This window comes from Onychostoma macrolepis, chromosome 07, assembly GCF_012432095.1.
Source record: "Onychostoma macrolepis isolate SWU-2019 chromosome 07, ASM1243209v1, whole genome shotgun sequence".
Taxonomy (NCBI): Eukaryota; Metazoa; Chordata; class Actinopteri; order Cypriniformes; family Cyprinidae; genus Onychostoma; species Onychostoma macrolepis.
In genome coordinates, this window is record NC_081161.1 from 15,898,188 (window position 1) to 15,925,374 (window position 27,187).

At 36.8% G+C, this 27,187-nt stretch overlaps 1 protein-coding gene across 3 annotated transcripts in view; it reads left to right on the top strand.

The window, feature by feature from the left end:
* Positions 1-27,187, top strand: part of adam19a (ADAM metallopeptidase domain 19a) — a 92,677-nt gene extending 65,490 nt beyond the window's left edge. For all 3 annotated transcript variants that reach the window (XM_058781947.1, XM_058781948.1, XM_058781949.1), the window contains 18 exons: positions 1,931-2,114; positions 4,168-4,233; positions 4,822-4,893; positions 5,059-5,225; positions 5,582-5,666; positions 7,248-7,390; positions 9,120-9,297; positions 10,709-10,798; positions 11,381-11,576; positions 13,188-13,296; positions 13,777-13,981; positions 14,121-14,198; positions 15,353-15,461; positions 17,036-17,177; positions 20,614-20,710; positions 21,321-21,572; positions 21,785-21,966; positions 26,519-27,187. In XM_058781947.1, the coding sequence (XP_058637930.1) occupies positions 1,931-2,114; positions 4,168-4,233; positions 4,822-4,893; positions 5,059-5,225; positions 5,582-5,666; positions 7,248-7,390; positions 9,120-9,297; positions 10,709-10,798; positions 11,381-11,576; positions 13,188-13,296; positions 13,777-13,981; positions 14,121-14,198; positions 15,353-15,461; positions 17,036-17,177; positions 20,614-20,710; positions 21,321-21,572; positions 21,785-21,966; positions 26,519-26,570 (2,407 nt within the window). In that variant the 3' untranslated portion in view covers positions 26,571-27,187. The remainder of the gene's footprint in view (positions 1-1,930; positions 2,115-4,167; positions 4,234-4,821; positions 4,894-5,058; positions 5,226-5,581; positions 5,667-7,247; positions 7,391-9,119; positions 9,298-10,708; positions 10,799-11,380; positions 11,577-13,187; positions 13,297-13,776; positions 13,982-14,120; positions 14,199-15,352; positions 15,462-17,035; positions 17,178-20,613; positions 20,711-21,320; positions 21,573-21,784; positions 21,967-26,518) is intronic.

The window sequence follows — 27,187 nt, forward strand, 5'->3', positions numbered from 1 at the left end:
CAAACTACTGAATGGTAGTGTATATTAATTTTTGATTATACATGAACTACTGATCATCAGATAATATTTTTGATAAAGAAAGTTATTATGAAGTAATATCAGAAAAGAAGCTGCAGTGGGGGATTTAAAACCATTTAGATCAGTTAGAAATACCAAAGATAATTGGTTAAATGTGGCTGGATGATAAATGCAACTGCCATTTACTCTGGAAAATTGTGTGAAATCAGAGAGCAGCAGTCAGGATATTGTGGGATAAATCAGCATTACCTAAAGAGCGTTTGCTTTCATTCCTGATCACTCAGTGCATGAGAGCAGTTGCTCTTTTGACATCCAGAGTTTGTTGTAATATATATTGAGTTGAGTAGCCAGTTATATGAAAATAACAAGAGTTTTTAAGGGCAAAGCCCTGGAGAGTCTGTCTCTTGATATTGCCAAAGGTCTTGAATTTCTTATGAAGACAGATCAAGTCATTGAACAGCTGTTGCAAGATTTTGTAAGAGCAAACGTAATTAGCACTGCATGTTTTCATATGGCTTTTCTCAAGGCAACTGCTGCGTTTCTTTACTCTCAGCTCATTGGAGGTCATGTGCTGATGTGTGCCATAGTCTGCAGAGGCATCAGTCCATTCAAAAATTTGAGAGCAATGTAGTTGATTGTTTTATTTTTGTTATTAAATATTTATTTTATTATTTATTATTTCATGAAGAATATTACATTTATGCCAAGGCAAATCAAATCACAGCCAAATTTGCCTACAGTTTTAGTGTCAAGAACTATTATAAAGCCATACCCTGAGTCATTTCGGCTTGCCTGTTGTCAACTTGGGGAAAATGACAATCCTCATTTTGAAGATAATAGTTGGATGCCCTGGGGCGTAAACAAATGGTTTTGTGACTAAATGGATTTGGACCAGTTGTGAAAAATTTGAAGACAAAACACATTTCCAATAACCATAAATCTCTTTTGTAAACAAGAATAAAACAAATTAATTACTGGAATTACTGTGGAACAGTAGTTTATTTTATCTCTTTACATTTAGTAAAACTTTTGAAACATTCTGTTTATATTAGCATACATTAGTACTTCTGCCAGCGATGCATTGCTGATAATGAAAGCTCTTGCTCTTAATTGATGTGTATATATATATAAACCTTTAACGAAATCAAACTCTAAAGACCTTGTTCCAAATTCAGCCACAAGTCCTTGCCGTAGTGCTGCATGTTGAATAGTGGTCTACTGTGGAACCAACATCACTGCCGACTCGACAAAAATACATATTGAGGACACGTCGTAGGCACAAAGGGGGCAACTCGAGAACACCAATCTGAAATCTGAAATGGCAAATAGGTCACCCTGCAGTCTCATGGAGTTTATTTTTAACATACTTTTCAAATGTACTGTTTGAAAACTTTTTACAGAGGTCAAATTTAGAGTGGTTCTGTAGAGGTGCTTTGGGAGACCTCAAATCCAGCAGCAATTCAGCGGCCCTTCTGATCTCTCTGATTAGTTAATGCATAACTACTTAATGCCGTTAACCATACTGAGGCTAAAAGAAGGATCAAGAGGCATTAAAATTCCACTCTGTGTCTATATATGTTTGTAAAAGAAAGATCAACTGAAAATGAACTCATAGATATGCACATCTCTTTTACTGGCATTCTTAAATAGCACCAGCAAGGGCAAAACCTTACTAAAACAAATTCTGCCATCATTTACTCACCCTCATGTTGTTTCAAACCCATATGACTTTCTGGGTTTTTTATCCATACAATGAAAGGGGTCCAAGGTTATCTGGGGTCCAAAATATATTTACTTGTTAAGAAATAAAGTCAAACGGCTTTGGAACCACATGAAGGTGAATAATTAATTGACAGTTAGAAGTTTATCAAGAGAGCATTTGAGCTGACATTACTCCAATTTCCTTCTGCAGAGGTTTGATTGTCTTGAACTCAAATGATACATACTACCTGGAGCCAATCGGAGGCCAGGAGGTTCTCCACCACACCTTCTATCGCACTGAAGACCTGCCGGTCAAAACCGGCACCTGTGGACACAGCCATCAGACTGGACACATCAGCCTGTTCAGTGGTCATCTTAAACCTTTGCATCAAAGGGTCAGTCAGAAATTAAATCAGTTTGATTTATGATGTGTCCCATGTTATCACTTGTGACCCTGGAGCACAAAACCAGTCATAAGTAGCATGTTTATATTTGTAGCAATACAAAATACATTGTATGAGTCAAAATGATCGATTTTTCTTTTATGCCAAAAATCATTAGGATATTAAGTAAAGATCATGTTCCGTGAAGATATTTTGTAGATTTCCTACCATAAATATATTAAAACATTTTTGATTAGTAATATGCATTGCTAAAAACTTAATTTGGACAACTTTAGGTGATTTTCTCAATATTTAGGTTTCTTTGCTCCCTCAGATTCCAGATTTTCAAATAGCTGTATCTCAGCCAAATGTTGCCCCATCCTAACAAAGCTTATTTATTCAGCTTTCAGAAGATGTGTGAATGTCAGTTTAAAAAAAAAAATTGACCCTTATGACTAGTTTTGTGGTCCAGGATCACATTTAATAGCTGATAAAATTTGGTAACAAATGTTGATGTTTACAATATTTTTCACTGAAGTAGATGTCATGCAAAAGTGTATTCTCTCACTAGATTGTAAGCATAATAGTCATTAGGGAAATAACAGTGAGTCATTACCATCATTATTCAGTGTGTAACGACTCTATTTCTGATCTCATAAGTGGATTGTGTGTGATGTCAGAGAAGATTTCTCTCTTACAATAGCAAAGATGTTCTGTTCCCTCCAATCTATAATAACTAGATAGGCCACTCACGAAAGAGAACATTGCGGTCTGACGCAAAGCTGTTGTGTTGCATTGTGCGTCAGTAATTTCATTTGTTCCCATAATGTGCTGCAGAAAGAAAAATGTGTTTTGGCTCATTACAGTACAGAAATAAAGCCATCTTAAGCCCAGGTTAAGTGTTTAGACTGATGAAGTGCATAATGTGGGCTTATTATAAAACTCTTGAGTATCATTAGCAGGAGTTGGGAGCCCTCCTACTGCTATTGTTCTGCTTGCACTTGCTTTCTCATTAAAGCCAAGCAGTTGAGACTTCTAACTGGCCTGCTGTTTACAAATGAGAATTAGAGGGTCCATTAATTAATAAACAGTGTGGACTAATGTGCTCACTCGTCAGTGATGATGTATTCCTGGTACAATTGGATTACAAAGTTCCTGAATCTTGAAGTTCGTATATACTATAGTACAGCATGTCCCTGTGTAGCTTTTAGTCTTTAACTACCACAGATCCCATGTGTACAGAATCATATCGACACTACTTTGTCGAATGACTCAACTTGTTTTTCTTTGGCTCTCTGTAGTTGGTGATGTGTCCTCCACAATAAAAACAAGTCCATGGTATTTTGTACATATAATTATTTTTTATTTTTTTCCCGACAGAATGATTAAATTTCCAAAGATTTCCATCCCTATAGCTAATAGGCATATAAACAAGTCCCCGACGAGGCTCATTTTGGAATGCAGAGCTCTTGATTTTTATTGCTTATGAACATTTATCAACTTGCGCTTTTATTTTCCACTGGTTGCCAAGGAAGATGACTTGTATGCACATTCTGTTCTTCCACTTATTTTACTGTTTCACTCACATTTTATTTACTGCTTGGTTACTGTAAAGTGCTTGCTGTCAGTTTGTGATAACTGAATACTTTTGTGACTACTGTGCCAACGCAGTCTTTCGAGTGAATTAGACCCATCAATTAAAATGCTAATAAAACTGAACATGAAGAACAGCAGTGATGGCAAGCAGTGAAAACTAAACACAGCGCTACAATATTGTTGCATAGCCTACAGTTTTGGAGATTTTGTAGTCAGTTTGCAAAACCTTTTTTCTGCACACAAACAACAATTAGCATTTACATTAAACTCATTTTATAGCAAATTCAATATGTGTGATTGAATACAATTGTCACTTCATTACTTGTTAAGTAGTTGCAGACATTTATTTTACGTATGTAAAAGCAAGCGCCAGGAGACTTGAGAACAAATCCATAAATCCTGCCCTCCAGCAATTAACGTTTCATTTTGCTTGCCGTTTGTTTGTGTCTGTATTTATCCCCACCCCTAGGTTAGACGAAATGCCGGGGGTACTACAAAGTACATGGAACTGTATATAGTAGCTGACAACACACTGGTAAGCTGATGATGCCTGTGTCATGCTCACTTCCACTAATTAGACACTTCCACACAGTAAAGTGCACCACAGGAATTAAGGCTTTAAAGCTTCAAATACAGGCAGAGTTATATAAACTGTACTTTAGAACCAGTACTTTAAGCCTAGTGTTACTTTCTCATTCAAATGTGGCCACTGAGCAATTGCTGCTTAAATATAGAGCTTCGGAAGTGCCATTTTGCTCTCTCCCTCTCTTGACAATATCTTACATGTATGAGGAGATATCGAGAAGTTATCAGTGAATTTAATAGTTAAATTTTTAGTCCTCGGGTATGAGGGATGCATTTCGTGAGAGGCATGCAGACAATCTTTCAGTGTTACATTCTGTTAAGTTTTCTGATTGAGTTCTTTCATACATTTACATCGAATCTGTATAATATCCACCAAAAGCCAAAAGAGGCAGAAGGTTATGTAAGATTTCATTATGGCTGGATTTAGTTAATCAAATTTCTCTGTAACAGGGTTTTTGCAATTTCTCAAGCAGGGTCTTTGCATTTGTATGTTCGTCTTGATCAAATTGCCTCTTGGTGTTTCTTCATGTCTCTACAGTACAGAAAGCAAAACAAGGACCTTGACAAAACTAAAATGAGGATAATGGAAATTGCTAATTATGTAGATAAGGTATGTCAAGCCTGGGTGAATTTCTGTGGTCCAAAGGTTTTGTTGACTGTTTAGACTGCAAATTTGTTCTCTGAATGCAAAAATTCCTAGATGTCTGTATTATAATTATATTTAACGAAATAAATCCCTTTACCGTGTTCCTAATTGTTTGTTTTGGTCACACAGTTCTACAGAGAATTGAACATCCGCGTACCTCTGATTGGTCTAGAGGTTTGGACTGAACATGATCAGTGCATCATCAATGAGGAGCCAAATTCTACTCTTTGGTCCTTCCTTCAGTGGAGACAGAAACTCAAATCCCGCAAGAAACATGACAATGCACAACTACTCACGTTAGTCACAATACACACCAAACTTAATGCACACATAGAACTTTCCTGTAATGATGTTGGATAAGTTCTTTAAAAAATATATAATTAGTTGCACTTTTTTTCTGATATTTTTGTACTTTATACATCATTTAAAGGGATATTTCGACCTAAAAACTGAAATTCTTACATCGTTTACTCACCTTCTAGTTGTTCCAAAGCTGTATGGAAAAGGAAAACCCACATGAGGGTGACTGAATGATGATTAAATGATAGCAGAAATTTCATTTTTGGCTAAACTATCCCTTTAAAGGGATAAATAACGGCTCATACATTTTTATTGATTTCATAGCTGAAAGTATATATTGTTTTCCCTGCAGTGGTGTGATTTTCAAGGGCACCACCATTGGCATGGCTCCGCTGGAGGGCATGTGCAGTCACGAGAACTCGGGCGGCATCAACGTGGTAAGAAAGCATGCAGGCTTGCATCTGGGATAGGCTGTAAACACTGTGTATATAGGGTGTGTGTTTGTGTACAGCTCATGCAGGGATTTGATAACGTGATCAATAGCTCCCACACACCTGATTAGCCTCTTATTGGTTCTATTACTTTGTGTGGCGGTAGAAGATCACTTTCCTGCATACTAATGAGTGGTGAAGCATTTCTTCTGGATATTACACTTGGATGAGGTCATTCTACGTTACATCAATATAGCCGGCTTAGCCCTACTGAGATCAGTGTGGTACATGGAAAACATTTTTTTATGCATGTCAACAATGGTTACGTTGGTAGAAGTACTACCATATCATATTATGAGAGTGAATTTGTTTAGTATGTGCTGTGTGTGACTGTGTTGTGTGACTGGAACTGCAGTCGACAGCTAGTTATTTATCAAGATATTGATGTATTTAGAAGTTTTGTTATAAATCCTCTAGGGGTTGAAAATAGCGATATTGTGCTTGTAAAGTGATTTTGGTGATATATGATTTTTGACAATCTGAGAGGATGAAAATTATAGAACATATATATTATTTAAATTATATTTAAATAAAATATAATCTGTGTCACCGTTTTCCTTTTGAGTACATGTAAACCAATTACAGTAACCATAAATTTATAATAAAATTGCATATAATGTAATGTTAAAACATTCATAGTTTTTATTTTTAAAGTAATTTACAGTTAACCAATTACAGGTTACTGTAGCATTTATTTATTTATTTTTAATTCTATTATTTATTTTTACTTTTTTGTACAAATTACAAACATTTTTACAGTATAGGTGACTATAGACTCACTGTTGGACATGTGTGTTCTTGTCCTGGACTATGGTTTGAGAAAGCATTCCTTTTCATGAATAGGCTCCTTCACATTCTTCAAATGCTTTAGAACCAGTATATGACAAGGACAATGTGGTTCCTAGGGAGAAATTTAGGAGATAGAAAATCCATAAAGAGAAATCATTTGTAATACAACTGCATGTCATATTTCAACATTGTTGTTATGGTGGAGATATTATCAGTGCCGTCTGTAAAAATCAACACTGCATGCCCTTTGCAGAGATATCCGTTTGTGCTCCTTTCTCTGGTAATAAGTGTGAGTGTGTGCGCCTTTTGTTTTTGTCATGGTATGAAGATAAAGGAAAGGCCATTCTGTTTGCCCCAGCCAAGGTACTTAAATTACCACCTGCAGGTCAAAAAAACAACATCCTCTACAATTTATGGCATCATTGTAACATAACAAAGATGCCTTTGGAGATCAGAGATGTCCTCTGGGCTTCTACTGCCATTTACCTACCATAGTGTTGGAACCGTGGCAATGTGGCATAGCAACGACAGAAGGCTGTGGGCTACAAATAGCCTTTATGTCCAATTTAAAGCATAAAATGTAAGTAATTTATTGCATGGCAGTGAGAGCGGCAAATACTCTAATCCTGTATATTGAATTCATCATTTTAGACAGGCTCTAAAAGCAGTTCTTGAACTTCTGTTTCATTTATTGTGTTGTTTGTTATGGCTGATAGATTAAATGATCTTCTCTTCCAGGACCATTCTGAATTGCCCATTGGGGCGGCTGCCACCATGGCACATGAGATCGGCCATAACTTTGGCATGAGCCATGACCATGAGGGCTGTTGTGTGGAGGCCACTGCGGAGCAGGGTGGATGTGTCATGGCGGCAGCTACAGGGTAAAGACTCCAACATTTGCATTGCATTGATGCCTTTAGCAGAGGCTTGCTTTTATAAATAACCAACAATGCAGAACATAAATCACGGTAATTACAATAGCATGCTAATTACGCAAGGAACCCTGGAGCACTTGCAAATAATTTTAACTTCTAATTGTGTCACTACTAAACTAATACATAGACAGGATGCTACTGTACAAGTACATACTTAATTGCTAATGATAAGTCCATAAGGATGAGTCAAGCATTTTAGTCTCCACTTCAGATTGTACGCCTACAGACCATTCACTGACCGTCTGATGTGCACTACCGTTCAAATGTTTGGGGTCAGTAAGATTTGTTTATTTTTTCTTGAATAAAATTAGTACTTTTATTCAGCAAGGACACATTATAATTAATCAAAAGTGACAGTAAAGACATTTCTAATGTTTCTAAATATTTATGTTTCAATTAAATGTGGTTCTTAAAATATTCTTGAAATGTTCTTAAAAATACTGAAACAAATATATCACAGTTTCCACAAAAATATTAGGCATCACAACTGTTTTCAACATTGATAATAATAAGAAATGTTTCTTGAACCAAATCAGCATATTAAAATGATTTCTGAAGGATCATGTGACACTGAAGACTGCAGTAATGGTTGCTGATTTAGCTTTGTAATCACAGTAATAAAATACAGAAAAAATATATACTGAAGTAGAAAACTTGTAAAGATATTTATAAATATTTGTATTGTATTTTTATCAAATAATTGCACACTATTGTATATTACACACAAAACTGCCTTAAGCTGGTTGAAATCACCAGTTGCAATCTAGCTTCTAGAAAATATTCTAGGAAACAGTTGTTTGTGTGATACCTGAGAAGGTAGCAAGTAAACAAGATACCATGAATATCCTGTACATCAATTTTGATATGGCAACATCTATGATGGTATTGCATGATAGTCTCGGGAGCAAATATCACGTGTATATATATAAAAATTCTCTAGAAGAGAGATCCATGTCAGAGACACGCTCAGATCCATTCTGAGAACACTGATTTACAGACAGAAGGGGAAACATGATGTGTCAGGTGTTGTCAGCACACCAGTAGTGCCATGCGGTTTGAGAAATGTTCTAAGAGATCTGGTATAAATGGAGAACAGCAGGGTGCCCAGCACTGAGCCCTGTGGAACCCCAGTGTTAAGGGTGCAGCAGTTTTTCAACTAACTGGGAAAGAACGAAGTAAGACATAAACCAGAAAAAAGCCAGAAAGAACTTTTTCTGGATAAAAAATACAGCTGCTAGCATGAGATCAAAAGTGGCTGACATAAGCACATCATTTATGGCAAGGATACTAGTTTTAGTAGAGTGAATTGGTTTGAAGCTTAATTGAGATGAAGTGGGTTGAGCGACCCCCTTACTTCTGGTGCAGTAGAGGAAAGGTAAGACAGAAGTTCAGAAGAGATCACTTGGCATAAAGAGAATGAAAGTGTTTTTTTACTTGTGAAAAACAGTTTGGGAAACTTCACTACTCTTTTCATTTTAAATCAAGACATTATTTTCATGATAATTTTGTTACTGAATTCATTATAAACCTGTGTTCAGCTGCATCTGCCTCAGTGTCTATGGCTGACTGTAGTTGTTTAACAAATTGGAAGTTTTCCATCTTATCTCTACTAGTGCCCCTTTTGTTTTCAATCATTTTGATGCATAAAAATATCTCTTTCTAAAATGGTCTACAGGCACCCCTTTCCAAAGGTTTTCAGCCGCTGTAGCAAAAAAGACTTGGACAACTACTTCCAGAAGGGAGGAGGAATGTGCCTGTTCAACATGCCCAACATGAAGGATCTGGTCGGTGGCAAGAGGTGTGGAAACGGCTTTGTAGAGGAAGGGGAGGAGTGTGACTGTGGAGAACCAGAGGTGATTTGTGCCTAAATGAATTATTGAATGGAATTACTTATTGATTTAGAGAATATTGAATCAGACCAATCATGAATTAGTCATTTTTGCGAGAACAGTAGTGGGTTTGAAATACATGTAATAAATCCAAATTTGATAGTTAATATGGATTACCATTGATTATGCCTCATTTTTATGCGTTTATTATTTATTCATGGAATATTTTATATATTTATGCAATGTTTTTTTTTTTTATAATTTTTTTTTTTTTTATCATTTTTATTGTGAAGAGATTTGCAACCAGCAAAAAGTTTTGTTTTTATCACATGGAAGGTCCAAACACAAATGTTACAGTAGAACATAAATAGTTGAACTACAGCAGAAAAATGGTGCCGTAACAAAGCGTGACAGATGAAAGCGTATGCATTTTTATGTTTGCTTGCATGCTTGTATGTGTGTAGAGAGAGAGAAAGAGGAGCGTCCCACCTTGCTGCAAAGCCATGTTTGACAGGCTGTCAGTGCGCATATAATGGCTGGGTGATTTGCCATCTGGTGCAGGTAGACTGAGGTAGCGTCTGTAACTCCTAGTCAATACATAAACACCTGGACTACTGTTCTGGATTTTACCTGCTGCCAATACCATATTCAGTGAAACAATACCTCAACTATCACCTGACAGAAAAAGCTAGGTTGCGGCAATGAACTGAGAGCTGTTATCATATACTTTTTTCTAACCTTTTAATCCAAACCATCATCTGCCGGCCCTCTCTACTTCCATGAATACACAAAAATAGATTTGACAGTGCAAGCCTGTCATGTATGCATGCCTTTTTTCATTATAGTCACTGAATCACACCATTTATTTATTTCTAGTGCAATAATCATAGCTGTCAGTCGCACTTGATGCTCTGAAACCATATCAAGCAGAATAGAGGTTGCTGTGTGTGTTTATGTGAGGCCGAGAGAGACTCTCTGTGTGTGTGTGTGTGTGTGTGTGTGTGTGTGTGTGTGTTGTGGCTGTTTCCTCCTCATTAAACACCCTAAAACACCACACACACACTTCCTCCCCTTCTCCTATTCATTTTCAGCTGTACGGTATAATTATTGGCCGTCAGACGCCTCCACGCTGTATATATCAGTGTCATACATGTCAAACATTTTTATATGCATCTAACGTCCTGTGCTATTTCGCTTCTCGATTTATTCTTTTCCGCACTTTAATCGTAGTGTGCAAACAGACACTGTGAGTGTGTGTATACAGTACATACATTATGCGTATGTATATATATATACTGTATTTAGTGTGTTTTCACAACTTGCTCTAAGTGGCTGACCATGTAAGTTGAGGGCCATATGTTGATTTGCTTTGGTAGCCTTTATCGGAAGTACCTTATGTATGTATGTGTGTGTGTGTGTTTTCTGTCTCCCGCAGGAGTGCACCAATGATTGCTGCCACCCCAGCAATTGCACTTTGAAGGTGGATGCACAGTGTGCCCACGGGGTCTGCTGTGAGGACTGCAAGGTGCCTAACTATTTATCTGTCTATTTATCTATTTATTTATTTATTTCTCTCCCACTGCTTCCCTCTCTCACTCTGTTCTGACTCTCACTTAGTATGTTTCATACAAGTGGTCAAGGCTTAGAGAGTTAGCCTGTCCCTGTTAACCCCTGCTGGTAGAAGTCATAACTCCACCACCTGGCCGCAAAAAGCATCTTTCCCCATTGAAACCATTGCAAATTAGCTGTGTATTCTGAAGAAATTGCATTTTTGTAATCAACATATGTCATTGTATTACTGTAGATATTTTACTATTTATTCACTAACATAAACAAAGATGAATAAATACTGTAACAAATATACTGCTCATTGTTAATTAGTGTTAGTTAATGCATTAACGAATGCTATCTAATATGACCTTATTGTAAAGTGTATATTTTTTTATTTTATGTGTTGCTCAAAATAGTGAAGGCCTTGTCTACATTCTAGAGAAGCACAAGGCGTCACAGTTTCATATCCACTTTTTCTCTGTAGTTTGCCCACCACTTGGTCTCTTTTTCTTTCATCAAAGTCCTCCAGTCTCCTTACCATGCCCTCTGCCCACAGCTGAAGCAGGCCGGCACCATGTGCCGTGGAGCAGCCGGTGCCTGTGATCTGCCGGAATACTGCACGGGAGGTTCTCCCTACTGCCCCTCTAACGTTTACCTCCTGGATGGGTCATCGTGTCAGCGTGGCCGTGCCTACTGCTATAATGGCATGTGTCTGACCCATGAACAGCAGTGCCTGCAGCTGTGGGGTTATGGTAAGATGCATGCTGTCTGGCTGTGTCAAATTACATTTGTAGGATCCAGTTCAGAAGTTATTGTGTTACTATGTTAAGTTATTTTATTTAGCAAGAATGCATTAAATTGATCAAAAGTGACAGTGAAGACATTTATAATCTTTCAAAAGATTTCTGTTTCAAATAAATGCTATTCTTTTAAACGTTTTTTTTTTTTTTAAACATTTTTAATAAGAAATTTTTCTTCATCAACAAATCAGCATATTAGAATGATTTCTGAAGTATCATGTGACACTGAAAACTGGAGTAATGATGCTGAAAATTCAGCTTAGTCATCACAAGAATAAATTAAATTTTAAAATATACTAAAATAGAAAACATTTATTTTAAATTGTAATAATAGTTTATTGTAGTTCTTCTGATCAATTAAATGCAGCCTTGTTGAGCATAAAAGACTTCTTTCAATAACATTAAAAATCTTGCTGACCACAAACTTTTGAACAATAGTACTGTATATACCATTGTGTTTAATCATCAGTTGGCCACAATGGTACTGAATGATTATTTTCATCATAAACCATCGTATTTATGTGGTATTCCAAGCTAATTTAAACTATGTTTTGTTAATGTATGGTACTACCATGGTACCATGTTCAAAAAACATGGTAATATTATGGTACCTCTTTGAGAAATGTGACCCTGGACCACGAAACCAGTTATAAGTAGCACAGGTATATTTGTAGCAATAGCCAACAATACGTTGTATGGGTCAAAATTATCGATTTTTCTGTTATGCCAAAAATCATTAGGATATTAAGATATTTTGTAAATTTATTACCATGAATATATCAAAACCTAATTTTTGTTTCATAATATGCATTACCAAGGACTTCATTTGGACAACTTTAAAGGCGATTTTCTCAATATTTAGATTTTTTTGCACCCTCAGATTGCAGATTTTCAAATAGTTGTATCTCGGGCCAAATATTGCCCTGTCCTAACAAACCATACATCAATGGAAAGCTTATTTATAAATCTATAATTATAAATCTCATTTTAAAAAAAGTCCAGTTTTTGAATCCTAATTGACTCTTTCAGTGTTTAGTCAGCACTAATGATCAAATACTGCTTGATGTGGATTATGTAGTGAGAGCTCATGGCATTTGGCTGTACACCTCCAGTGTGTTCTGGGCTCATGTCCAGTCAGGCTCTTTGGCTGTCAAACAGACACAGATCACAGCAGACATACTTTATCATTTGTGGGATGAGGGAGTGTTGACATGTTTGATGTTCGCCGTGTGAAAGTGATATTATCATATTCACTAATTTTAATTGAGCAGTTAATGTTTTACTAGACTGGATTTTTTTAATCAATGGATTATTTTTAACACGGCATGGTCGAATAAAATGCAATTGTGGTATTATGTAATATAAACACATTTTAAAAACTTTCAGTCACTTAAAACCCAACACTTCAGCTTCAGTTTAATAAAATGATCTCTAACCAAATATTAGCTGGTGGCATGAAGCCAGCAGATCCATGTTCACATTATGAGTCTGTTTGAGTCCCCAACTGTAATTGACATTTCTCAGAGGTAATGTAGGTTTAACTGATTAACTAAATTTGTCCAGGTGCGCAGCCGGCACATGACGCCTGTTTTCAGGATGTGAACGCAGCGGGGAATGCCTTTGGAAACTGTGGCAAGGACAGTCATGGCAACTACGTAAAGTGCGAGAAAAGGTGAGGTGGTATTTCATTTTTTCAACCAGCCATATAAGCAATATTATGTGGTTTCTGTCAAAGAACTTGCTGACCTGAAGTGAAATCTGCAATTTCTGCAAACAGCAATTTGGTCTTGGACTTCCTTAAAACTGTTACAGCACAATTAATTATCTTGTGACTCCACCTATATATATAAAAAGAACAAACTAATACATTATAAAGAACAAGCCAATATATATATATATATATAAAAAGAAATAATAAAAAAAACTAGTTCAAATAAGTTTATAAGGACAGCACTGCAGACTCAGTACTTTTTCAAACTTTTCCTGTTTTTTTTCTGCTTATTCATCATTCTCAAAACAAATGTGATTTTTAGATTTTTTTTTTTTCATCATATTAGTATTTAATTTGCTTTCCTAGATGTATTCTGTGCTGAGCAAAGATGACTAGTGATCCCTCATGACTTTCCATCTCTCATATCAAATATCCCAACAGTGATGCCAAATGCGGTAAGATACAGTGCCACAGTGCTGCCAAGAAACCAAAGGGCACCAATGCTGTGTCCATAGACACCACTATCCGCACAGACGGCATTGAGGTGAAGTGCCGGGGCACATATGTTTACAGCACCCAAGATGGGCAGGGCGATCTTCCAGACCCTGGACTGGTCATGACGGGCACCAAGTGTGGAGAGGGGAAGGCAAGAGATATATATCAACTGAGATATTTATAAAACAGCATCTGTACTAATCAAGTGGAGATGTGTCTCAAAAATAAGTATCATGTTTTGCATTGATTTATTTATTAAATTGATTTATTCTGTTGTTACTTGCCTTCAGGTGTGCAAAGATCGACGATGTAAAAATGCCTCTTTTACTGAGTTACACACCTGCATTGCTCGTTGCCATGGGCATGGGGTAAGTGGTCATTAAAAAAAAAAATAAAAACCTGACAAACGTTAACTATATATTGAGATACTGTACTGGGAAAAAATACTGATTAAGAAAATGATTATTTACTTAAGATTTGGTGCTGGCTATATTTGTTATTTAACATTGTCAGTGGTGCAGCTGCTGGAAGACACTAATGATGCAAAAAAGGTTTTTTTTGTTTGTTTGTTTTTTTATGAATCATGCAAGTGCTTCTCCTAAATTATGGCTAAATAAAGGCTATGTCTTAGTATTCCTTCTCCCTTTGAGTTCCTCTTTAACCCAGACTGACTCATTTTGGATTTCACACCTCTAAATCCTTTAAAACCGCCCTCTGGGTCGCTCATTCCCGACACATACTGCCTCTAATAAAAAACAACGCTTTTCTTATATTAGCAGAGCTATAGCATTTGATTTGTGTATTTTCTGGTCAAATAGTCGTAAACAGCCTCCAAGCCATATAAACTCAAATTCCGTCTTTCCTAATCCCTGTGCCCCCCTCTGTCTCTCTCTTTTGTCAGCTTTTCTTTTATTTCTTTATTTCTTGCTTATTTACCCAGTCGCTTTTCAAAAGGGCAGCCAAATACGACAGGTCTTTGAGGGGAGATTAGAGATTCAGAAACTGCCTTTTTATTATTCATTTGCATTATCATTTGATTCATATTGATTGTATGGTTTAGGCAAGTGTGGATGGAGAATAAAGTGAGTGATCGTGCTATTTGCACACAGCACATTTTCTCTCCTTTCCTCTGTTCCTGTCTTGCCTCTGGGTTAGATTGAAGCGTGTAAAATATTCTGTGTTAAAAGAAATTCCATTAAGATGAAAGGCGGTATATTCTGTATTTGCCCTATACTCTAAAAGACGTGACGGAAAACGTTCTCTGCAATGTTAGCAATGAAAGTGAGGATAGGTAAATGGCTGCGTGTGATTAAAAAAGCTAAAACAAATTGTGAGCAGTTGTTTGTGGTGTACTTCAACCCAAAAAGTCATGAGTAAAAAAGTGAATGCTGACAGGATTTCCTGTCATTTTAAGGTCAAACACTTTCAGTGGAAAAGGCGTGTGAAAGTTACACCCCAAGCTTCCAGGTGGAAATTCTCATCCACACTAATTCTTATGTGTGTGGTGTTGTTTTGCATGCAGGTGTGTAACAGTAATGGGAACTGCCACTGTAACCGTGGGTGGGCTCCCCCCTTCTGTGAGAAACCAGGACTCGGGGGAAGTTTGGACAGTGGACCTGTGCAGTATGACAGTGAGTTCACCTTCAGCTTTCAGTGCACATGTGCCTCTGCTCTCACTTATTTCTCTCCTATTCTTTAATCCATCTTATAGATAGATTTATCTGAGATTTTATCACTTGTGTGCTCTCTCTCTCTCTCCCTCTTTCCCACTTTCCCTTTCTTCCTCACACCTCTTATCAGATGTCACCTTGACCATTAATCTCTACCGTCCAGCTTTTCTTTCCAGGACTCAGGCCAATGATACCTTTGCTTGTTGAAACAGTTCAAGAGCAAATCTAAGAATTTATGAATTTAGGTAACACTTCAGATAAGGGAACACTATTCCCTGTTAACTAGTTTAAACTTATTTGTGTGTGTATTACTAACATATGTGACCCTGGACCACAAAACCAGTCATAAGGGTCAATTTTGTGAATCTGCATCATCTGAAAGCCGAATAAATAAGCTTTCCATTGATGTATGGTTTGTTAGGATCGGACAATATTTGGCCGAGATACAACTATTTGAAAATCTGCAATCTGAGGGTGCAAAAAAATCTAAATATTGAGAAAATCGCCTTTAAAGTTGTCCAAATGAAGTCCTTGGTAATGTTAATAATGAATATGAGTTCCCTCATCTCAAGTGTTACCTGAATTTATTATTCACTCATTTCATTTATGTATGACTGTATCTACAAAACCTTTTGTTCTGAATGGAATACTAGAATACTTCTTAATGCATACTCGGTGTACTGCCTAGTATTTTATTTTAAATAGATGTGTAATATGCTAAATATTTCAATAATTAGTATAGTCACGTGACCACTACATACTGTACACTACCATTCAAAAAGAGTCAATAAGAACTTTTTAAAGAAATTAATACTTTTATACAGAAAGTGCGTATTAAATTCAAAATTCAAACAGATGCTGTTCTTTCTATTTAATTTTCTTTCTATTCAAAAAAATTGCACAACCGTTTTCAATACTGATAATAATAAGAAATGATTCATGAGCACCAAATCAGCACTATAAAGTATGTGATACTACAGTAATGATTCAGCTTTGCCATCTAGCAATAAATTATATTTCAAATCTAGAAAACAGTTCTTTTAAATTTGAATGATATTTCACAATATAACTGTTTTTACTGTATTTTTCTCAAATAAATGTAGCCTTGGTGAGCATAAAAGACTTCAAAAACATAAAATGATACCAAATGTTTACATGAGAGTGAGACAATTTTGTGTAAAAATGGCTTAACTTAAAATTAAAAGACAGTTAATATTCCATCCCATTCATGAGTCATGTTGCATTGCACTGCAGAAGAGAGTGTCCACTGGTTTTGTTGCACCTTTTAGAAATGTAGTAGGTCATTCGGGCGTTCTATTCATTTGCTAGATGCTGCTTTAAAGTGGTATGCTAGAGAAAAAAAGTAAGGTAGTTTGCTATTCTGAACATAGCCGTAGACATTATTATAGTACAGACTGAATGCAGTGCACACAAGATCTATTATTCAGAGTGGCAGATATTTGGCAAGCACTTCTCTTTGTGTTTGCTGTTGACCCTTGTCTAACAGTCGCTGTATGTTCTATATCTGTCCTCAGGTCAGGCGGGATTGGTTGTTGGGCTGCTCTTTGCTTTTCTAGTGCTTCTCCCTGCCGTACTTATTGCCTTCTACTGCATCAAGATAAAAAGCTCCTACTACCACAAGTGGAGAATACAGAGAGAGAAGAGCAAAGCCAGCAGGTATTACTGTAGCAACACACACACACTTACGCAGTGCCTTTACAAAGTGTTCAGACCCTTTCACTGTTTTGTTAAAAATTTTATGCATATCCATTTACACACAAACCACCACAGTTGCAATGTGAAAATGGGTTGATAGAAGTTTGAATGGATTAAGAAAGTTAGAAAGCTAAAGGCTCAGATGTGTCCTGTTTCTTTTGATCATCTCTAGAATTTATTTTTAGTCCCATTATGCAAATTCATTTGATTGGACGTGATTTTAGAAAGGTACACCTGTATGTATTTGTACACGCTGTACAGCAGAGCAAAAACCTATAAAAGGTCTTTGAATTTATGAAAGAACTTTATTAGTTGCTTGAGACTGTATCCAAAAAAAAAACATGTCTGGCCAGTCAAGGCTGCTAAAGGTGCAGTGGCCTTCGGTGTTGTCAGATGGAGGACATTTTGAGTCATTCATCTTAAAACTGGCTGTTTAGGTAAATGGGGTATTTGGTTCCAGGAGGGACCCATTGAATTCATGCCATGAGTGAGAGAATAACTGAACTGAAGTGAGCAATTTCGACCGCATTGAGTAGTACCACCTGTGGCATGCTGAACAATATTATCTTCTTCATGCAAATTTGAGTTTTTATTTCTTCGATTTCTAGAAATAAAAGTGGCAACAGCATATTCTTTGTTTCCTCAAACCCATCTTTCTTACACAAGCATATTTCTCAAGGATCACAAACCATCTCTGTTGCTGGAGTCTGTGATTTTATAGCTAATATCAAAATAAAATTTAAAAAAAACTCACTTTGGTGCACACACCTTGGACACTTTTAAATCCTGTTTGGCTTTGTTTGAAGCGGGACTTGAATTGCTTTCTTTAGAATGACTATTTATGTTATTCCTATAACTAAAACATACGTTACTCTACATTGATAATAGGACATCAACCTTACATTTTTGTAGATAGGAGAAAATATTACAAAATGGACTTATCCTTGCTATTGACTTTGGGGTCAGTATAAACGGGCTCTTTCAAGCCAAGGTTGATGAGAAATGGGTTCCGTCCTATCAAAACTGGCTGATTGAAGTCATACTTTTGGGAATTTTCTTTTTAAGCAATATAGATGTCATGGCTTTTGGAGTACTTTTATGGAACTGCAGTACAAAATTCAGTTGGAAAACCATCCATTTCCGAGGCTATGCCACTTTTCAGCTGATTAATGCCATTATAATAGAAGCCATATTTCTTCAGCAGATATTGGCTTCTCAGATAATGTCTTCATCGTTCCTGTATCCAATATCAGAATTCGTCTTCTCAAGGAGCTGCTCATACCACTGACTTCCTAGATTATACATTTTCAAAAAAAGTCAATTGGTCAATCTTTCTTTGATCCATAATGCTTTTCTACTTGATTTGAAACCAAGAAACCAAATCTACTTTGAAGAGACTTCCTTTCCTTATGTGTTTCGCCGTAATCACATATTCTTATCTCTTAAAGACGAAAACCCCTTCTCTGTATTTACACAATTATGGATATTATCTGGCCCCTTAGATAATATTAACTCAGTGATCCCCCTGCCCTTATCTATAGCTGACTTGTTTTTAACTTTCCTTTCAGTTCTTTTTTATTATTATTTCAAACACTATCAGTCTATGTTTCAGATTTAATCAAGGTATTTCAGAGACACATTTTGCTTTGTCAAATACGTTCAAACAATTGTTTTGTGACCTGCTTTATAGAGGACTTTTATTAGAAATAATAGTTGCTGTTCTACAGAGTGCAAGAGCCCTGTCTTTCATCTGAGGCCATCTAAAAATATGCGATTAGTTCAGCTGTCAGTATCCTTTGAAATCTAATTATGTGATCTCTCTTCACATTTGCTGAAAACAGCAGCTGCAGTGAGATAACTGAGGTTACTTCACTTTGAATCCTCCCCAGTCATTAAAAACATTAAAAGTTAGTCAGATTAGGTACAGTATTATCCTTTCCTCTAGTCAGTGGCAGACCAGGTCGCATTTGGCACGGAGCGATTCCCAGCACGTACGGTCTCACATCTGAACTCTCTCAGTTCCAGTAAAATTACAAAATTAAATGCAACCTAATGCACCACAATTACTGATAAACATCTGTTAACAGCAAGGTTTCGACTTAACAACTCTTGCACTTGATTTACCCAAAAATGAAGATTCTGTAATCATTCCAAACATGCATGACTTTCTTTATTTCTTCTGTGTAACATAAAAGAAGATATTTTAACAAGTGGCTTTCTTTTTTTGCTAATACAATAGAAATCAATAGTCACCAAAACCATTTAGTTCCCAACATTCTATAAAATATTGTCTTTTATGTTCCACAGAAGAAAGAAAAAAGTCTTGCAGCCTTGGAAGGGTGAGGGTGAATAAATGATGTAAAACTTTCCATTTTTTGGAGAACAAACCCTTTAAGGCAATTCGTGTAAGACTTTAAATTCCACAATATCTCCTGCAGCTTCAAATGGACATGCTTAAATCTGTTTTGCATCAGTGTCAGTTAGGAAAATTCTGTGTAAAATAAAAAGCCAAAAAGAAATGATGGCATATGACAGCCATGTATTTTGGGAAAAACTCATATTGGCAGCTAAATTAAATTTAGAAGATAATCTTTGTGCATGCTCAATGTTAGACAAAAGAAATGAATAACAAATTCTCTCTTTGTTATTAAAATACCTGCACCTGATTAAGATCTGCTTGTAATAATTTTATTTGACTACTAAGCACAGCTGCAGTGAAGCGTTATTCTCAGCAACAGGTTTTAGGATAGGCAGGCAACATGACAGAGGTTGAATACAGCCAAATATAGAGTGATCCTTGCAGAAAACCTGCACACAACCTCTGTCAAGAGAAAAGATTCTTCATTCAGTGTCAGAATGACTTGGAGCACAAAGCCAAGGTGATCCTGGATTGGTTTTGGGACAAATAATGTCCTTGAGTATTCGAGTTGAAATGACCCTATAAAAATACTGTCGACAAACTATTCACAACCAAGCTGACAAAGTTTGAAGGGATCTGCAAGGACGAAGGGGGAAAAAAATCCAGGTGTGCAAATCACACCCAAGAAGACCTCCTGCTGTCATCACTGCCGCACAGCTACACGGGGTCTGAATACTAATGCAAATAATAGATTTCAGATTTTTTCATACATAATAAAAAATCACATGTTCACTTTGTCCTTTTGGTATATTGTCAAATACAAGAAATAATTCAGTCTGTCCTGAACTATAAATACTCGGTCTGAATGCTTTCTATTGTCACTGAATGAACATACACACATGCTCTTAAAATGTTCATTATTCAGTCTACTTTTGAATAGCGTACAATCTTGTGCTTTAACAAACTGACAAAAACACAATGTTTGTCTATTTCCTTAAAGTCTGTTCATTTTCATAAACCATTTTCATATGTTTTCAGAAATGAGGGCTCTGTTGAAAAGGGAAAGAATGGCCACCTAAACCATGCTTTCCATCTGAAGGTAGTGGGACCCTCCAACAGAAGTGGTAATCTCAAGGTATGCTGTAGTCATGTCAAAATACAGAGAGAACACTTTCATATGTAATCTTCAATTAGATACAGAACTTTGCAAGTCTCTTTTGCTCACCAAGGCTGCATTTAATTGATCAAAAATACAGTAAAATAGTAACAGTTTTTATATTTTAATATCCATATTAATATCTGAAATGTAATGTATTGGCAAAGCTGTATTTTCAGCAGGCATATTTGCAGTTTCAGTGTCACATGATCCTTCAGAAATCATTCTAATAGGCTGAACTGGTGCTATTATCTACTGTATGTTAATTCCTTAATGAACAGAAAGGGCAGCATTTGTTTGAAGTAGAAATTATTTGTACATGTCTTTACTGTAACTTTTGATCAATTTAATGCATCCTTGCTCAATAAAAGTATTAATTTCTATATACATTTAGATTTTTCTCTAGCATTCATGGCCCCCATCACCTCTGTCATGACATTAGTCCTTTGAAGTGCATTTATTTTCAGTTAGATATTCTATAATGGGGTTTGTTTAGTATGCGTTTAGTTTGACTTAATATGTGTACTTAACATTTTCCAATCATGTAGCATCACTAATATCCCATCCTTTTCCTTTTTTCCCTCTCAAGCTACCTCACACCAGCAAAGAGGTGCTTCCTCTGAGGCCAAACCCAGCTTCCAACGGTCCTCAGCCAGTCAATATCGTCCGTCCCCTCCGACCGGCTCCATCGCCATCCCTGAGCAACATCAAAGGACCCCGACCTCCTCCGCCTATCAGCAAGCCGCCCAATTCACCCAGCACACCCAAATCAGTAGCATCACCTCAGAAACTCAGTCCTCCCAAGAAGCCTCTTCCCCTCAACCCATCACGCTCACCACTGGTGAGAATTCAGCGTACTCATATTCTTTTGGTTTAATCAAAAAATCAAAAATCACTGTGGGAGCCAAAGTAGGTCACAATCTCATCAAATGAAATGCTGCTTGAAACACCTGTTTTAATCTGTATTGAAACAATCTGTGAACACGCTGCCAGAAATCCTGAACAAAGCACACCTCAAATTCTTATTCGCTTCTTTTTCCTGTCCTCATACAGATGGTATCAGAACCACAGCCTAGACCCCCGTCCACACCCCCCAAGAGGCCTCTTCCTCTCAGCCCTGCTCGTGGAGTACAGCCCAAACCCTCTGGTGGGGGGCTCATGGTGATGATGCCCCCTTCAGTCGGCCCCAAGCCTGTGGGAAAAGTGACCGCAGTTCCCCCTTTAAAGGCATTCCGGTAAGTAAGTTTCACAGATGAGATGATATCCACATCCATGTGATGAGTCCCCATAACCAAACATACAACACCAATTTGATCTAAATCAGATAAGCCCTGTTTACACCTGGTATTAAAATGCGTTTTGGTCAATCGGATCAGAATTAGACAAGGGAGACACATTCCTATTTACACCTGCTGTTTTAATCCATCTCCACTTTCAAACACTTCTGTCCTGATTTTGAGGGCAGGGTCTTTGGGTGAGTGCATGCATGGGCTTTTTCTCATTTTTTGTTATAATATTGCTAAATAAGCTTGCGCAATTTACAACCACATCAATTTTAATAACTACTATTAATTTTGTATTTAATCATTTATATAAGTGATATATAATTGTCCATGAAGGCTGGAAGTAAAAAAAAAACAACTCCTTATATTCAGGTGTGCATAGTTATAAAGCAGGGTTTCTTTTACAGATAAAATTAGCCAAAAAAGAGATTTAACTCAGACTGAAAAGTCAAAAATTATTAAATGCCCATGAGAAGGATGCAATACTAGGATTTGCAACGTTAAGGCATGATCATTGGACAGCGAAATGCTCATTGGGTCAACACGGTCAGAAAAAAAACAGGCAGAGAAGAAAAGACATATGGCAACTGTAAAAGAATTAGGTGTGAAACCATCAGGAACCATTTAGTCTCCAGTTCCACCATTTTCCAAAACTGCAACCTACCTGAAGTCTCCAGAAGTAAAAGGTGTCAGATTCTCAAAGACTTTGACAGACTTTTCAGGATAGGAGATGGACTAAAAATGAACTCCCAAAACTTCCTGCCAGATTCTGGAAGATAAATTCTTGAAAGAGTGGTACAAGAGGATGTGACGCTGGTCACTCTCAAGAGTCACTCTCAACTTATCTGTCTATAAAGCCTATAAAAAAAATCAGTCTTCATGTATTTTATGACACTTCAGCATGTTATTCTTATTTAGTGAAGGTCATTTTTTTAGGATTTTTTACCCAAGCAAAGTCTCTGAGAACCTGACACTTCTGGAGACTCCTGTTAGGTTGCAGATTTGGAAAATGGAGGAACTAAATGGTTCCTGATGGTTTCACATCTAATTCTTCACCTTAATTCTTAACTCTTAATTCTTTTACAGTTACCACGTATCTTTTCTTCTCCACCTGTTTTTCTGACCCAATGAGTATTTTGCAGTCATGCCTTAACTTTGTGATTTCTGTATTGCATTAGTTTTGAATATTTCTCATGGGCATTTAATAATTTTTTACTTTTCAGTCAGAGTTCAGTCTCTTTTTTTGACTCATATTATCTACAACGAAAACCTGCTTAAAAATTATGCACACCTGAATACAAGAAGTTTTTCACTTCCAGCCTTCATGGACAATTATATATCACTTATAAATGACTACAAAATGAATAGTAGTTATTAAGATTGATTTGGTTTGGAATTGGTAAACTGTGCTTGGGAAAAACAATATGGTCAAAATATCAACTTGAAATAACGCACTGTACATTACAACGTGAAATGAAGACGACGGAAAATAATACAGAGGGCTGCGGCTTTCATTTCTGCTATGATAGCCACAGAAAATGTTGAATGCTGTAGGTTTGCTTTAGAATCAGGACTGGTAAGACATTTTTTCACCTTTATACCAAACTTACGATTTTGGACTGTTAAATGCTTAAATGTTTAAATCCTGTCTGGCTAACACACTTCAACAACACGTCTTGTAATGTTTTACAATTAGGTCAGTAGACAGAGAGCAGGTAGTCTTTTGTGGCTGTTTTGACCAAATGAGCGTTCACATTACGAGAGCAATCCGATCAAATGTGTTTTCGACTACCTCTGGAAGTGGTTGAAAGTGGACAAGCTCAAAACATTTTACACCTCATTTACACCTGAATTTTAGCATTGTCTACTTGTGATCAGATTGACCAAAATGCATCTTAATACCAAGTGTAAACAGGGCCTTAGAAGATACCTGTATTGGGCTCTTCCTGTGTCCCTGTTTTGACATTTATTTAATCACTCACTATGGCAAGAACGTTTGAGATATCCAAAATCTGTTCACAATTTAGCATCCTCAATAGCTACATTTACATGCACCCAAATAATCTGTTGTTGAGTGATGGCTCAATAGGATTGAAAAGCCTTCAAGGAAGTCAATCCGACTGAGCTCAATACGTATGAATTTGTGTAGAGTAGATCTGGCATTTTCCAATCAATAGGAAAAAACTAAGCATGTGTAAACACGAATACGATTATCTTCTTGATCGGATTCAATAATACCTTGGGCACATGCACAGTACCATAGTGCTCTGTATATTTACCGGACCGTTTTTATAATTTTTCCTTTTTACAAACATGCATATGTTAAATGTTAAATCTTACAATCTGGTCAGTGGAAGAGTGAATATGGAAATGAATATTTACTTGCTTATGTAATTGCCTGTGTAACCCTTCTGATATATTTGTCAGCTTTGCCTTTGTCATCAAGGCAATAATACAATACTGATGTTAAAGGTGGGGTAAGTGATTTCTGGTAGCCAATGTTGATATTTGAAATCACCAAACAAGCAGGCCCCTACCCCAAAAGGGTCTCGCCCCTAATTTGATAACTCCGCCCCACACATACGTACACATCCCAGGCAACGATTAGTTCTGTGACACAAAGCAAAACTCATTATAATCAGTGAGGCTATCTACACTGGATGCCGCGCGACTCGACAAATCCCCGACAGTTCAACGGTCGCTTTGTCACGTCCAGTGTAGACACGGTGTAAGCCTTCTTTTGTTCCGCAGACGTTTTCCTCTTTTGTTTTTTATTCGCCATCTCTATCTTTCTGTTGTCGCTCAGCTCGGCTAATGTCCGTCCTGTGCACTGATGAGCGCTCTCTCTTCGCATCATGAGTAGACACGCCCCTTACTGCTGATTGGCTACAAGTTTGTTTTGTTACTCTGCCCCGACTCGTTTTCTAAAGTGTTTTTGAAAAAATACATACCCCACCTTTAACTCCTACAATGTTGTGATGGTATTGACAGGGTCACTGCATATGCGCTAAAGTTTTGTTTGAATACAGAATGCACATGTGAACAAAAATGTTAATCAAATTGCAAAGTTCATGAAAACAGAATTTCAGAATCTAAAATCAGATTGGATTCATTTGGATTAAGAAAATTAGTGCATGTAAACATACCTATTGTCTTGGCATCATGTTGACAGAGTTTAATGACAATCACACAAATCCCCAAGGAGGAGTATGTAGAAGTTCACTGCATACCCTTTTCACCCTGTTGGGTGGAGCTAATGAATGTCAGGGTTAAAGCTGTCCAGGCTGGTGACAACAGTATAAAATATGTACTGAATTTCCTAAGAATTGTCTGATTTGTCTTTTTCACTCACCATTTGTGGCTTATTCTCAGACCAAAATATGGAAATTGTGACATCATTAGCTGATTAGCATACTAATTGTAGCAGTTGACTGAACAGTTACTCTCCAATAAGAAAGGCAGTCCTAATGAGTGAGAGTCTGTCTGCTCTAATTATTTGATGCTCTGTTTTTCTTTGCCAGACCAAACGGTTCAGAAGCAATGTTAGATACAAATAAGTGTGCCGAACAGTGGGTGGTGAAGCGTGCGGTTTGGATATTTTATGGGATTCTTTTCACCTCTCTACCTATTTTTGAATGCAGTAAATATTGGACTGAATTTTTACAACACATCAAACATTTGGTCTGGGTTTTTCTCATTTATATACAGTAGTAGGTTTTATGGGGAATTACACATGCCCCAATGGAATCTTGTAAGCAGTGAATTTTTCAAGTTTAAACCTGCTTTTCTTTCCTCGAGTCTTCACATCAATGCTAGTCCGCTATCAGTTCTCCAACGTAGCCGTCTAGCACTTATTTTCAGAAATAACTGCACCTACATACATCCAGGCCTCATTTCTGCTTGTCTCCAGAACTATATGCTCCTCCAATCTAAGGACGACCGAATCTCACAGAGTTTCAGCTTGTGAAGATAAATCTGTTCGCAGCTTCCCAGTGGCGGCAGCAGCTTAGTATTATGTTGTGATAAAAAGACACATTCATTTTCAACACATAACAGTGAGACTCTGAGGAATCGACTGTATATGCCGAAAACTGCATTTCGTTTTGACAGGCTCAGCAGGATATCATGTTTATATCGTGGTTTTTCACACAAAAAGAAAGGTATAAGCGGTTCATTTGAAGTGATGGTCAAACATTGGAAAAACATTCAGTTAAGAGTGTGAAGTCTTTAAATTGAAGGATCTTGTGAGTTTTAACCCTGCAAAGCCTGACGTATAAAAGAAAAGAAAAGTTTTTTATTAAACCTTTAGACAAAATCTTATATAATATGAATATAGGGAGAATATGGACCTCACACACTTAACTCAAGGTTGTTGTTTTATATGACCAGAAAGTAAGACAAATTTCTGATATTTCTGTAAATCAGTGAGATTGTTATAACATTACAGCAGATGACTTACATAAAAGTTCGAGTGTATATCTAACCAATATTTGCTTTCTTTCAGACCTGTTTCAGGACCCAAACCACTCATAGTTCCATCCGCTTTCCGAAAATGACGCTTGCAGGATTCATTTTTAAAGACTGCAGCCAGCCTATTTGCACTAAATAAGGACCCTTGATGACTGGTACTATTGAGCTGTCTCACAAGGGATGGAACAGCATGGTGCTATAGGGCCCTGGATGAGGCCTCGCAAACTGGCATTCAAATACAGCCGGGCACAGCAGAGATGACGCGGTTTTGCATGAAAACATGCAGACTGAGAACATTTTGGATAGACCATCACATTGCCAAAACCTTGACTTTTTATCACCTTGCAATTTTTTGTACTTAACTGTTGTTGCGTTTTAATGTTATGCCTCTGTCTTGTTTACATTTTTTGTTTGACTATCATCTATTTTTCAAGTGCCAAAGATGTTGTTTTGTTTAATGCCTCGATTGTTTAATTTGTTGTACTGTGCTGTATGTGATTTTGTGTTTGGTACATAAAATATGTTATACCTTTTTAGTAAAGACACCATGTTGCTGTGGTCGTCCTCACATGGCAGACTTTACATCAGGTCTAATTCTTTACATCAGGTTAAAATCAGCAGAGATTTGCATTGAACAATGAGTTCTATATGAGAATAATGGTTGTAAAAAGGAATAATGTTGTAATTAAAAAAAATAACTAAA